This window comes from Nanorana parkeri, unplaced genomic scaffold, assembly GCF_000935625.1.
Source record: "Nanorana parkeri isolate BGI_ZX_2015 unplaced genomic scaffold, ASM93562v1 scaffold1161, whole genome shotgun sequence".
Lineage (NCBI taxonomy): Eukaryota > Metazoa > Chordata > Amphibia > Anura > Dicroglossidae > Nanorana > Nanorana parkeri.
In genome coordinates this window covers 122690-138046 of record NW_017307429.1, presented here as the reverse complement: position 1 = coordinate 138046, position 15357 = coordinate 122690, and the positions used below count along the sequence as shown (strand labels likewise).

The window sequence follows — 15357 nt, the reverse complement described above, 5'->3', positions numbered from 1 at the left end:
CTGGAGGGGGGCTACTTTGGTTCCCCATGGTCCCTGTGTGTGTTGTAAAGTAGCTACGGCTCCAAGCTCACTCCCGTGATAGACTACATCTCAATACAAATTAGTAAACTAAACATGAGATTGTAGTCCATCACAGGAGTGATCTTGTAGTGGTGTCTACTTTACAACACACACAGGGACCATGGGGAACCAAAGTAACCCCCCTCCAGAAGGAAGGACAGTGTCAGCACCAATTCAGAGATGATTTGAGGATCTACAGCCGAGTGATGCACAAATAAGATACTGAGCTGATGGTAACCACGGGCAGGGTCCAACTCACCAAGATGACTCAGAGTAGAACCCAATGTCGTTTATTCAAGCCCGACAACACAAAGGATGATGTTTCCTTGTTATTTGTTATTTGTTGGAGGTGGAAAGACATTTCTTTATCAAGCCTTGTAACACATGTGTAGAGCCCTCTTAACACAGGGAGAGGGTAAAAAAGGAAATGGGAAGGAGAGGCTGCTAGTGTCTAAATAAGGGCTGTACCAAAATACACAATACAGTGGTTGTAAAATGTGGGGATGCACCAAGACACAAATGCATGATCAAGAATAACAAACAGACCGCTTGTGGTAGCACAACATGACTTACTTTAATCTGCTTCATAAAATTAAATGCAGCTTCCTGTCATAGTGTTGACTATTTTGCAACCGTCCTCTCATTCTCCATGGCAAAGCTTTGTTGGACTCTAACAAGAAGATTCTTGAATCAATGAAAACACTAAACTCCATTTTTATAGGCTGCAATATAGAGGAATTCAGATGATGAGCTGTAAGGAAATGGCCAGGGGCCAAAGAAGAATGGCAGGATAGAGATTGTGTCCCACAAGTCAGTTTAAATGAGCAGTTTTCGTGTTTCACTGACATGTACCTCAAGGTTGAGAAAAAGCAATCTCTACCTGGTGAGATATATGCATTGCAAACATTTGCCCAGATCTTGCCTGCATCTGTTCTGTACAATTTGTCCTGGCCATCCCATGTGCTTTCTCAAACTTTCTTAAATTGGAGCCTATGTTAAAAACAGCTTAAGCTTCGGAAGTCTTTACTACAAAAATAAAACTCTTATTATAGGGAATTTCTATAAATTGGCTTCCAGCTCAGTGCAGACTACTATGATAAGTGAGCCAATCACACAAGGAGGATAGAATGTTTCTGGGGAGTTCTATACATAAATGTGTGTATATTTTTGTGTGAAGGTGGCGTTTTCTTTTAGAGCTGAACTACAGGCAGTCAGGTAAATACACAGATTAAATTCATATATGAGAACAGCCCAACCGGTCCTGCGATTTACACAGCACACTCTTGGCCGAGGAGGGGACCTGATCTTTCTCTTCTGCAGTTTCTCTTTCTTAATCATACATCACACAGACTAGTAATTCTGGAACCAGTTGGTTATTCAACTGCCTTCAGGTGATTGGACACTGGCAAGAAAAAGATAGCCCTGTATAACTCCTCCCACTCCCAGCATGCCTTGCTCTTCTTTGCTAGTGTCCTAAGGTGCAAGGTGGTCTTCTCTCTGAATCTTCTCTGCTGTGAGGGAAGCCAATCAATTTCTTTTTCTCTTTAACAAATTTCTTTGAGACACTCCTAGCAAGTATATATGGATAGTGTGACAACCTACTGAAAATAGGGCAACTCCGGCCCTCCATCAGTGCGTTAACTACCAATCCTAACACACCTCTGCTTCTGGGAGTCATGCCTGTAACTGTCAGACTAGCAATACCTCAAGGGACTTGCTGGAGGGCCGGAGTCATCCCCCCCTGCATTAGACTCTAAATACCAATGGAACAAAGACCAATGTGTAAGGTACTCGATAAAGCACCATGGAGTAAGTCAGAGCTATAGAATAATTCAATCTATGCATTTGTACATTCTGGTCTGTTTGTGAAAATGATGTGTTTCCATCATGTATTCCACAGCAGGAGGTCAGCTCTCTTCAGAAGGTGAAGGATGTTGAAGCACAGCTGATATCCAGAGTAAGGTTCCGGGATGCTGTCAGGACAGTTCAGGGAAAATCTCATGTAAGACAATCTCTTCCATTGTGTTTCATGTATGTTCCTATCTGTGCGAGTGAATCTTCTCCAAAGTGTAATAACTCTATGAAAGCACAAGGAGCAGCTAAAAAACAAAATCACTTCAATGATGTCTAATCTCATGACGTGGACTCATTCTATAATATTACCATGATCAAAAGACTTCTCTGCAAGTGCAGGGTGGGGTGTAGAAGTAGATGCACACAAGCTAGAGTACTTTTTTGTTATATGTTGTCTGATCAGCCTTTTTTCAGATGAAAAAGATGTGGTGATTTTAGTTTAAGCTTCGCCTCTAACAAAAATGTCATAATATTAGGTTGTACTACTGAAAACCTTAAAGTGACACTAAACTCAGGAGTTAGATTTTAATAATGTATTCAATTACATTAACTATTAACAAAAATGTATCTTATTTGTGTATCACTCAGCTGTAGATCCTCAAATCATCTCTGAATTGGTGCTGGCACTGTCCTTCCTTCTGGTGGACACTTTTGTTCCCCACGGTCCCTGTGTGTGTTGTGAAGCAGCCACCGCTCCGAGCTCACTCCCTTGATGGACTACATCTCAATACAAATATGTAAACGAAATGTGAGATTGTAGTCCATCACGAGAGCGAGTTTGGAGAGGTGGCTACTTTACAACACACACAGGGAACATGGGGAACAAAAGTAGCCGCCCTCCAGAAGGAAGGACAGTTGCTGAAGTTAAGTCAATGCAAGAATTGTGTAAAGCAAATTAGTTTGATCTTTTTCAGGTCCCTGATGGAGTTCCCACATCTGATGAGTCGTACAATTTCTTCACGTTTAATTTTGATCCCGATCCAGAAACAGATGAAGGAAAGGACCAGAAGAAGAAGGCAGAGGCTGCAAAGGAGGAGGATGTGGGAGAGTCTAGTTCTAGAGTGGAAGAGGAGGAGACAGAGGAAGGGGAGGAAGGAAGGGTATGGTATAGTCGTCAAAGTCCTCTAATATGAAAGAATGCATGCTGTGATCTGGAGATAGGGCATGCTGGGCATCCCAAAGGTTTAGGAGATGGGTCAGCAGCATATATAATGTATACCTTGCTTATACTGTACATGATTGTCATTTATACCTTCAAGAATACTCAGCAATGGAATACAGTTTTCTACTGTTAACATTATTTATTGCAATATTGGGCCGCGCTCATATTAGTCCTTGAAAGACTATCTTACTATACTGAAGGCACTTCAATAATTTTCTCTTTGTTTTATATGTGCAGCTCTGCGTATTACCGTTGTACCTGTTCAATAAAACCATTTTTTTTTTTTGGTACTCGCCGATGCCAATTACAGAGTACTGGAAGTCCCATTCAGGAAGCCAGGTGGCGTGTAATGACTCGCCACCTGGCTTCCTGATTAGCCGGGCAGCGTGTAAAGACTCGCCACCGGGCTTCCCGATTAACAAGAAAGTCTGTCCCCTCTCACCTCAGCATGTCCAGCCTGCCACCCCCCCCTGGGGCCTCTCCAGCCAGGAGCGGCCTTCCTCCGGTACCCAGCCGGAACCGTCTTGCTGGCCAATCGTCACTTATCATGAGATTGCATGGAGCCAACTTCCCGGCCAATCAGGAAGCCGGGCCCAGCTTTCTGATTGGCTGGGAGGCCGGCTCCAATCTCCCTCGTCATGAGATAATGAGGGAGCATGAAGCCGGCTTCTTGGCCAATCAGAATGCAGCGCCCGGCTTCATGATTGGCCTGGAAGTCGGCTCCATGCTCTCTCATGACAAGTGACGAGAGAGCTTGGAGCCGCCTCCCGGCCAATCTGGAAACCAGGCAGCGTGTAATGACGCGCTGCCCGGCTTCCTGATACAGGAAGTATCGGGCTAGGCATCGGAGCATTTGGGCGAGTACGAGTACTTTCCAAATACTCTGTATCGGCACCGATATGGATACTAGTATCGGTATCGGTGCATCCCTAATTGTAAGCTTAACAGAGGGAGCTCAGACTTCAAACATACTGCACTGGATAACTGACAGAGCTTGGGGCCGGCTGCTTAAGGAAAGAAAGGATGTGCAGAAGACGATGCAAATCATTTACTTTACCGATATATATTTTAATGGGTAGGGTGACGTAAATCTTTCTAAAAAAGGAGGGGTAGGGGAATAAGAGTAATCACCCCCCAAGATCTGCAACAGCCATGTGCTGGGCCAAGCACTTCAGAATCCCTTCCCTTCCACTATAATTCTTTTAGAGAATCATTAAAGCAGGATTTAAGCTTGCCAGTCTGCCGCTCAGTCCAAGATTGTCATCTTTCATCGCATCTGAAACAAACAATTGAGGTTTATTAGATTAATTACATAGTGGCAGATTGCCAATTTAATCCTGCATGATTACAGTGCTTGCTGATCGTGTGTGATTGTTTGCAGCTCTTTGCTACTTTGTACTCTAGCCATTAAAGCTGAACTCCAGACAAAAAGTTATGTATGGTTGCAAGTACATACATGTAATCTGTCTTGCCTAGCAAAAGGTTTGTAACTCTTTACGGCAAATATTGTGATCCAAAAACACATATAACCTGGCCAGTGATCAAGTTCAGCTAAGCAATACAACTTGGTCACTGATTAAAACCTTGATTAGACAATAAAGTGAAAACTTTTGGATACATTTTTTGCTGTCTGAGTCCCACTGGACATCACATTTTCTGCCTTGAGAAAGGGACCCTGCGTGGCCCCGAAACGTCGGCTTTTTTCGATTGTCCTGACACCATGGTCCAATAAAAAGGACTTATTCATTTTTAAACCTTTTGAGTGCTGGTGACCTATTTCTTCAACTGTTCGTTTTGCACGGTGCCATCCGTGGAGTTACTGCAAGCACCATCCCTGTGTACTGGCCGGGATTGCTGAAAGGTGTGCGGAGAGCACCCCCACCCTACTGCAACTGAGTCCCACTGGGGACATTTTCCTTTACTTCCTTTCCTAGAGATGCACTACGAAAACAATATTTTCAAATTTTAGAAGCTTGTCACAGGATTCCCCTCCCCTGCTCTGGTGACTACTCCAAATTTCTGGATTTCCCCCTCACTTTCTTTCTGTCTTTTGCTGAAGCATTTGCTGAAGCTAATCATAGAACCGTCACTTCATGTAGTGGATCAGGCTGCTGTCATCTCAGCGTTGGTTACATTTTTTCTAAGCAAATCGGGGAAGAGCTGGAAGGGTCTTTGTCAGGTTTTTATTGTCTTTCACAGCAGGACAAGAAATTAGGGTATTTGGAGTTACCAGGACAGAGAGAGCAATAAAAACAACTCGGAGGTCCAATAGGTCCTCAATAACTCACTGTCCATGGGACTTTCCCCCTCAGGGACAGGAAGTAAGGGGAAATCTCCCCCGTGGGAATAAAGACAACAGTAAAAACCTGACTGATTCAAATGTGGAAGCCAGCCAGAAGATATGAATAATAAGATATGTAGTAAACGTTGTGGAGCGTGTGAATGAGACGGTGAATGAAAGTCACAAGAAGGTGAGAAGGCCATTTCATTTCAGCTTCACATACATACAATTGTAGTCATCGCAATCAATACACAGAAGGACGACCGTATGATTCTATTACGTTCATAATTATATTGCAGCTGCTCTTCCTGTGCTCATCAATGTCATTTAATTAGGTGACAGTGATGATATTGTACTGAATAAGTGACATTGTTCCAGAAGGAAGACAAGTCCTTGGTTCCAGAGGATGATCTGTTCCTGATAGAGCAGACAGCGCGTGACTTCATAGAGCTTACTGCAGCCGAATACGAAGGATATCACAACCGACTACAGAAAGAAAAAGACCTCCTTTTCATACCCAGCCTGCGACAAGGTAATTGTCACACCTTAGTACATCAGGCTGTGTCAGCGATGTCCTCATTGACTGTGAGGCCAAAACACATGTGCTTAGAGATGAGGGCCAGTGTAGCTCACGTAGTTGGGTGTCCAGAGAGTACTGTTATCACCCGGCACACAAAATGGTTTGCATAAGTTCCAAACATCTGGTTCAGTCAGATTTGGCCAGTGGCAAAGTCTACTTACAGAGCTATCAGGCTCCAAGTTTGCTGTCCAATCTGCTTGTGACCAGCCAAAGAATGTCAGGACCTGATTTAGAATCGAGAATATCAAATCAGATTAAAATGGAGCTCCAACCAAAGTTAAATAGTGGGGAAGGGTTAGGACCCCTGTCAGTTGTCTGTCCTTTGGCATATGTTGTGCTTTTGTATGTTACCAGAACATCTTTCTTAAATAATACATATATTGACATGCTGTTTCTTGTATATTGGTCAACCTCTAAATTGCCAGTTTTTAACTCCCCTGGTCACACTCAATCTCCTAACTCTGTTACTTATTAATTTTTGCTGCATGGCGGAGCTGTATTGTTTTCTTTCGCTATGTTGCCTGATATTTATGTATTTGTGTTCTTTTGTGGGACATGGTGCCACTGTTTAGTTGCTAATGGGTGTTCAGTGTTGTCTACACTTGCATGTGTTTGTCACTGTTGCCTTTATAAAAGGGACCCTATGTGGCCGGACATGTTGCATTATGGATGGAGCCAGCAACAACCACACTTACAGAGGTCTGTTTACCATAAAGTGTGCTACTGGGAAACCTCACTCCTTTCTGAGGAGGAATTTCTCCATTAGGACACTGACAGCAATGAAAGAAAAATTGATGTGGGTTGAGCAGCAAGGTTTAAACCTGTCTGCCTGCCTTCTAAAGAGATTTTGACTTGCTACCAGTCCTGGAGATTGCAAATACCAACATGTATTTATCTTTTTTACCTGCATCATAAGCTAATGCATACCTACTTGCACCATTTGGTTGTTTGCAGATGCCTCCTATTAAAGGGACACTAAACTCAGGAGTTAAATCTTAAAAATGCATTCAAGTACCTTAACTATAAACAAAAATGTATCTTATTTGTGTATCACTCGGCTGTAGATCCTCAAATCATCTCTGAATTGCTGGTGACACTGTCCTTCCTTCTGGAGGGTGGCTACTTTTGTTCCCCATGGTCCCTGTGTGTGTTGTAAAGTAGCCACCACTCCTAGCTCACTCCCGTGATAGACTACAATCTCAATACAAATTAGTAAACTAAACATGAGATATTAGTCCATCACGGGAGTGATCTTGTAGTGGTGTCTACTTTACAACACACACAGGGACCATGGGGAACAAAAGTAGCCACCCTCCAGAAGGAAGGACAGTGTCAGCACCAATTCAGAGATGATTTGAGGATCTACAGCTGAGTGATGCACAAATAAGATACATTTTTGTTAATAATTAGGGTACTTGAATGCATGTTTAAGATTTAACTCCTGAGTTTAGTGTCATTTTAAGGGCTGGTTCACACCAGCCGCATGGTAAAACGGTTGAAAGGCAGCGGTGAGCAGCATGCCTTGAGTTGTTACAACAGGAGGCACTGTATACTTTTTTCTTTTTCCTTAACTTCATATACACCTTGAAGTAGAACTTCGTGCAGACGTGTTCTTAACCCTTGCAGTAGGGCTAACCCCCTGGCAATGTAAGGATTTAGTGCTCGTGTTGGTCTAGGTTTAAAAAAAAAAAAAAGTTAAAAAGTTATACTCACCTGATCCTTGGAGCTGTCTGGCTGCTACTCCAGTTCCTGAAAGCCTGTTCTCTCCTCCAGTTCCTAAAAGTCGGTTTCCTCCTCTGACGCAGCGATGGTATGTCCATTGGCTTCCTGATGTCCTATACACTGAGTGTGGAACATGATGAATCAAGGATCCTTAGACCACTGCAGCGGAGGGGGGAGGCTCCAAAGACCAGTCTAAGAGCAAGCCAGCTCCGAGGATCAAGCGAGTATAACTTTTTTTTTTCATAGCACCTAGACAAAAATGAGCACTGCCCCACTGCAAGGGTTAAGAACATTTTTGCCTAGCTGCATAACGCAATGTAGTGAAAAGTTATGAGGATTCTGACATTTGTTAGATTTTGGGTTTACATATACTTTATTTATTAGTATGTTTGGAATCGTATCTTTCTATATTTTCTTAAACAAATTGCTTTTGTGAACCTGTTAAAAAATTTCTGACTTGAAGATCCTGACAGCAACAGTACTTTCAGATGGAGCCTATGCCTTGCAATTAACAGCAGCGTTGTCAGCCTGCAATATGCAGCCTTCTGTTGGCTGTTGGGCTGGATATCAGATAAGCAGTGAATGAGTGCGCATGACAGGCTGACGCCACTGCTGCTAAATGCAAGGCAGAGACTTAGCATTGTCTTGTCATCCTACCACAGGAAGTGTGGTTACTGGCAAGAACTCCAGGTCCGAAGCTTTTCACATTCATACAAGACTGTTTGCTTAGGTAAACCGTATACATTGAGGTATGATTGCAAACATACTGAAAAATTGGTTTGGGGTTCACAGGTGAAGGTAACCATCCAACGAGTCAGATTGTCACCGTTGAAAGAATTTTGTCAGTCAATCCGTGCCCTAGTAAAGATTGGTAGACAATTGTTTGTGAGCACAAGGTTTGAGAGATGGGTAGTTCCACAGGCATTTCACAACTGAAACAGCAAATGTCCTTTTATAAATGGCATTATTTTCCTATGAGAAATTCCTACCCCCTCCCTCTGACTAGAGGTCTTAGTGCAATCTGCTGTGTCTGATATATAACCTACTAGATGAATATGTTCATCCTGTACAGATGTGATGCAGATGATCATAAACAATCCAAATCCTGTCTATTAATCAGTTGACAGATATTTGGACTGGTTCCATATTCATCTTCAAATAAGCCTTAAAGGAGAACTATGGGGTCAGTGTTTTTCCCCATAGTTCTCCTAAGGGTCATGGGAGGACATAAACTAGTGTCCTCCCGTCTGGTATGTGTTCCCTCACTTCCCGATCTATTGAGCCGACGTGTGACAGTTTCACTGTCACACGTAGGCTCGAAAAATATGAGGATGAGTGATTTTCACGCGCCTCATAGTTCTCCTTTAAGGTTTATGGTGAGAGCAGATCCTGACCGATGACGGAGAAGCAAATGATGGGATTGACACATAGGGGGGAATTTATCAAAACTGGAGCAGACAAAATCTGGAGCAGTTGCCCAATCGGCTTCTCTCTTCAGTTTGCTCAGGTAAGATTTGAAAATAAGACAGAGAAGCTGATTGGTTCCAGTGCAAATCTGCTTCAGATTTTGTCTGCTCCAGTTTTGATCAATTCCCCCCATCATGTTATCTTGCTGGGCTCAGGTTCGCCATAGATTGGCAGATGGCATCTCAAATAGGCATGTTCAGATACCAAGTACAGATATTTTTACAGCTCTGAGACTAGACTAGAGAAAAATTCAGAAGTTAGGAGTCAGCTGTCATTTGTAAGGAGCACACGGAGCTCTGGGGATTTGTACATCCCTGTTTTAATGTACGATTTTGTTTTTATAAATATATATTCGGGATGCACCGATACCATTTTTCCCAAGTATGAGTACTGATACATTTTTGTTTAGTGTCATGTGACAATTTTTCTAAAACAATATCGACTAATGATTTCAGGACAGTGGTGGAGTGCCAGAGCCAGGTCCCAGCTGCAACCGCTGCAACCCTGGTAGTTCTCATGAAAATGCCAAGTATCTGCACCGGTATCTGAACTGGTATCTGAACATCCCTAATCTACATGATTTTCCCCTTCATATATAAAAAAAATGCTAGTTGCTGCAACATTTGGTTTTAACTCAAAAAGCAAAATGTTAATCGCATCCACAGTTTAAATCGGAAAAAGGAAATATTCTAAATCAGCAGCATTTGTTGTAATACATTTTTTTGAAAACCATTCCAACACTGCTGTCCCTAGAATGGTAAAAGTAAAACCAATGGTCTGTCAATGTTAGTAACGCATCATTTACGGTTTACTAAGGGCTTGTTCACATCAAGCGCGGAGCAGATCCAGAGCAGAGCAGGTGCAGACCGGATCAAAACTGCGTCCAATGTATTCCAATGGTATTTTTTGCTCCAGTTCACATCGCAGCGTGCAGTTGCAGAGCAGATCCAGAGCAGGTGAAAAAACTGCAGCAGGCCCTATTTTACCTGCTCTGGAACGCATCAAAAACGCATGCCAATGCCTGGAACACACTGAAAGCCCATTTTAAACTTAAAGAGCCTGAACGCATCAAAAACGCGTCTAAAAGACTAGTGTGTGTGTGCAGAAACCTGACCGGATCTGCTCTGCATTTGGTGTGAACAAGGCCTAAGTCTCTTCTGTAAAATGAGGTTATGATCCTGCCGGTAGATCCCTGGATTTTCAACTACCTTCAGCAGGGTGTCAAAGCTGTTCGTTCTTCACTGAAATCAGCTTTGTCACCCTGTGGACAGGATAGGCTCAGATAAACTCTAAAAAAGTAACAAACAAATAAATGCTTTATTCCAGCTAACCCTTTATAAACCGTCACAGCAACATTTTTGTTTCTTTTGGACAAAAGATTTAAACCACAAATAAAAGTCAACCTTTGTTAGCACCTTTGGCAGTTTTATAGTTTGTCCAAGTGCCTGGAACTGTTACTTTTTTGGTCATCTTGGGCTGCGTGCAGATGTGGAGAAAATGTTAATGAAGGCACGTGACATAAAAAAAAAATTTATTCCTATACTGAATACTATCTATACAGGTATCAACTACTTATAGCTAGCATTATTTTGATTGCACCGGACCGCAAGCGTAATGTGGCTTGCAATCCCGTGTGGCCGATCGCATTGCGGCCGGAGCACGTGGCTCTGGTGCCATTCACTTCAATGGCCCGCCACGCCCCCTCCTGCCCCACAAAAAAGTGAGCCGGCCGCAATGCGAGGCAGTGCGTTCTGGCTATAATCGAGCCGGAACGCACTGCATCTGGTGTGAACGGGCCCTTAGTCTTTATTTTGTTTCGCTGGCTGGTATTTTGTCTTAGTAACAAGTCTGTTTTGTTTTGCAATAAAACCAGTGCCACCTTCTCAGAAGCTACCTGATAATATGCAGCCTCGGTACTTAGAAGATGAGGGTCTTTATGTCGGTGTAAGGCCAGAAGTCTCCCGGACCAATAAGAACATTCTGGAGAACAGGATACTTCAGCAGGATGCGGTAAGGATATTTAATAAGGCCATCTGTACTTATTTCTATGGTTCACTTACTGTTCTCTTTAAAGAATTTATCTGGACAAAAATTATCTACCCCCACCCTGCAAGGGTTAAGTGCTTATTTTTGTCTAGGAGCGAAAATAAAAAAGTTATACTCACCTGAACTTTGTAGCCAGCTGGCTCCTAGACCAGTCCTTGCAGCCTGGCACCTCCTCCACTCCAGCATTAGAATGCCCCTCAGCATCCTCACGTCCTATACACTGTATTGGATGTGATGACTTACAGGACCTCAGACCGCTGGAGCGGAGGGGGAAAGAGACTTCGGCAACCAGTCTAACAGCTGGCTGCGAGGTTCGGGTGAGTATAACTTTGTTATTTTTGCTCCTTGACGAAAATCGGTACTTAACCCTTGCAGTACATTGCCGGGAGGTAGCCCCACTGCAAGGGTTAAGACCTTTTTTTTTCTCTGAGTTCTTCTTTAACATGGGTGAGTCTTCTGTTTTAGGGTAACTTATTGACTTATTTTACACCCCTTCTTTTGAATGTCTGTAGTACCTTTTGCACACCGTTTCTGAAATTGAACACATATTCTGATCTGAAAACACACTGTTTATATGGTCTGAGTATACATTGCAATCCGCCCATTTCCACAACAAGCCCTGGCCATCACTGCAATATCAGTAGCCCACTCTTTCAAAAGCACACTACCTTTTGTAGGTTAATTTGCTTGACAGTGGCTGGAGCATACCAAGGTACAGTAGCTATTTGTACTGCCTATAGAGACTCATTTGTCTTAAGTATTCAGCCCAGGGCTCTTTCAGTATCTTCCAATTTGTGTTTTCTCTCATAATGTCTGACCTTCAGTTTCTGTGCAGCACAGTCTCTGTTCATTTGTAAGTGTGAGTTCTGGTTTATTATTACAATGAGGAATAATATACACCCTATAGTAAAGTACAGTAAGGTATAATATACCCCCTACAATAAATTAGAGTAAGAAATAATACACTATATTACAATAAGGATTATTACAATTAATATATACAACCAACAATAAATTATAATACAGAATAATATTCTGCCTACAATAAATTACAATAAGGAATATTATACCCCTGACAATGAAATATAACAATAAATTACAATAAGAAAAACATATACTGTTCCTCTTACAATAAATTATAATAAATCACCTATCCCATACAATACATTACAATAAGGAATAATATTCCCCATACAATATATTATAATAAGGAATAGTATACCCCCTACAATATATTATATTAAGGAATAATATACCCCCTACAATATATTATAATAAGGAATGATATACTGCATACAGTAAATTGACAGTGTTGCATTCCTCTTGGAGTGGTCTTGTGCATATTAAAGGCACACTTTCCTCAGACTCCCGCCATTTTGCTTTTATGCGCCCATAAATATTTCATGTTATATCTCCAGATATTTACAGCACAAGATGACTGTTGTTTGTGCTCTGTATATTAAAGTAACAAGACGGCGAGTACATTATTTCATTACCATTTTTTTCCCGTTTTGATGATATAATCTACATTTGAAAATTACTTTAAATTTTACACCAAAACATTATATATTTTCTGAAAGCCAACACCCTGTAGAATGAAATGGTGGCAGTTGCAAATTTTTATGTGACATGATATTGGTGCAACTCTTTATCAAACCCAAAAATATATTGAACAATGCACTTAAGTTAATTTTAGTGCCCCAAGACACAATAAAATACCCATTTTGTTGTAAAATATATATATATATATATATCTATACAGTATATATATATATATATATATATATATATAGTAAATTATGGTACGGGCATACGTTTTTGTAAATTGCGCTACAGTGCAAGAATGTACACAATTAGACCCTATTTTTGTAAATCTCCCTCATTGTTACCTAATGCAGTTTCTAAAGTCTGTTAAAATACAATACAATCTTTAATATTCATTATTGAATTAGTTATTGTTCTCATCCCTCATCATTCATACTTGTGTCTGTTTTGCTATTGGATGATCGTAATAACCAGATCTGTGTATTTTAGTCATTTGGAATTAGCTGGGTATGACTTGTTATCTTTATATTCTTCATTGTATTTGTCTTGTACTTTTTGTGCGCAGGGAAAGAAATGGTTTGGGGATGATGGAAACATTTTAGCCTTGCCTAATCCTATAAAAACATCAACAACAAGACCGCCTATATTTACTCTGCATGAAGGCTTAGACCCAGCACTGGAGACCCTATACTTAAAGGTACGTGTGAGACAAGACTTAAAGGATTATTAAAGCCTTGCATTTTTTTGCATATATCTACTGCTAGCAAACAGTAGATATATGCAAGAACATAAAAGAAATGTTAACAAAGGAGTTTAAACTTACTTGTGTCTCCGCCGTACGCTCCCGTCCGAAGATCTAAAGATTCTCGGGCGGCCGCAAATGATAACGGGAGCGGGCGCATGCGCAGTTCAGATCTTTGGCCGGGAGACCCGCACAGACTCCGTGGGACAGGAAGTGCCAGGAAGAGAGAGGAGTCAGCCCTAGATCGGAGACCAGCACCAGCGCTGGAGGAACTCCTGAAAACTACTGGAAAGAAGATGATCGGATAAGGAGTCATCATTTAAGGTAAGGCCTTACATTAGAGTTGGGGGGGGTATTTTTTTGCCTTTAATGTCACTTTAATTATTACCATTATTCATATAGTAACCCATTGCAAATCAAGTAGCAGTCATATGCCACCACTTGACCTTTGCGTTGTCCCAAAACATCCTATACCAATAAAAGGCAACACTTTTCTAAGAGTCATTCCATCCAAAAGTGATCCTTCAGTCTTGGATATTTCTAAGTCTTTTTTTTTGAAAAATCTTTTTATTCATTTGCATAGTAAATAATTACATTACAGTAACATTCGGGCACCAACATAGCACCCCATCCATACACAACAGTGTATACATTACGGCATAACGTATGCCAACAGACGTAAAGGACCATGCAAGGTCCATTAAAACTAACCCTCTGACCATAACCCTCCCCCTCCCCAGGCACAGGTAAAATTTGTTACAATATAATTACAACCAATCCACCCCCCACCCGCTCCCTGATGTGAACCGTTACAGCCAATCTCTTTAGCGCTTCCCAGAAAGATGCAGAGTACCAGAATCAGTCAATCAAAGGCAGTTAAAGAATATATATTGGGAGTGGAAGGATTTCCAATGCTCTCACCACAATCTCATCCTTGTACAATATTGTCTCCCCTAAAGTTCCAGGAAAGCCATAAATCTCCCTCTAGGCATCCCCCTACCAGGCTTGCAACCACCAGTCGGATGCCATAATTGTGCACCTAGGCTGGTAATGTTGCATCAGACTCCATATTTCTAAGTCTTGAATGCTCCAACATTAGAACACTTCTGTCTAAACTGCTACAGTTCTTCATTCTTGCCTCCAAGAATATCACAATGTATAGGATTCCTAGACGATATCATGCAACTTTAGTCCGGGGCTGAGTTAAATATCTTTTTCACAGGCAATTCCGTCTAAGAAATCCAGCCAATACATGGTGGGATCGGGGGGACTACTCGGAGAGTTTCAGCTGGACATAGATATTTCTGGGATCGTGTTTACCCATCATCCCCTCTTCAGCCGAGAGCATGTCCTAGCCAACAAGCTGAGCCAGCTATATGATCAGTATCTGGGAAGGAAGCAGAGGAACCTGGCCAAGCTCCTGACGGACAAAGTATGTGTTTAATCCATGCACTCATCGGTATTAACAGTTATTTTATTATCATACGCAGGAAATGTCATGTACAGTGTAATAGTCTTGGCTATTATTTATAGCCAGTATTACATAACTCAAATGTAATCGTACTGCAAACATTCTCCAGACTAATTCATGAGCTAATACTGATAAATTACATGGGAATAAAAAAAATGTTTTTATGAACTTGTACTAAATGTATACATACAGTGTTGCATTTTACAAACTTGAATTTGTGTGTCGATATGACAGCATTTTATCATGTCAAAGGATTCTCACTTGCAACACTAATTCCATAGAGTTTTAGCACTCTTACTGTGCAGTGTTGGGGTCCTTATTTCAATTACCAGCGTCCAGGCTCATTTAAACCGCAGTGGTATAGCCAAAGCACGGCCATGCTGCTGCTGCTGCAAAAAAAAAAAAATATATATAATATATATATATA

At 41.6% G+C, this 15357-nt stretch overlaps 1 protein-coding gene across 1 annotated transcript in view; it reads left to right on the top strand.

Annotated features, from left to right (window-relative positions):
* Positions 1–15357, top strand: part of CC2D2A (coiled-coil and C2 domain containing 2A) — an 86040-nt gene that overhangs the window by 14348 nt on the left and 56335 nt on the right. The window contains exons 6-11 of the mRNA XM_018568244.1: positions 1961–2062; positions 2829–3014; positions 5763–5889; positions 11000–11136; positions 13283–13414; positions 14682–14891. Of these exons, the coding sequence (XP_018423746.1) occupies positions 1961–2062; positions 2829–3014; positions 5763–5889; positions 11000–11136; positions 13283–13414; positions 14682–14891 (894 nt within the window). The remainder of the gene's footprint in view (positions 1–1960; positions 2063–2828; positions 3015–5762; positions 5890–10999; positions 11137–13282; positions 13415–14681; positions 14892–15357) is intronic.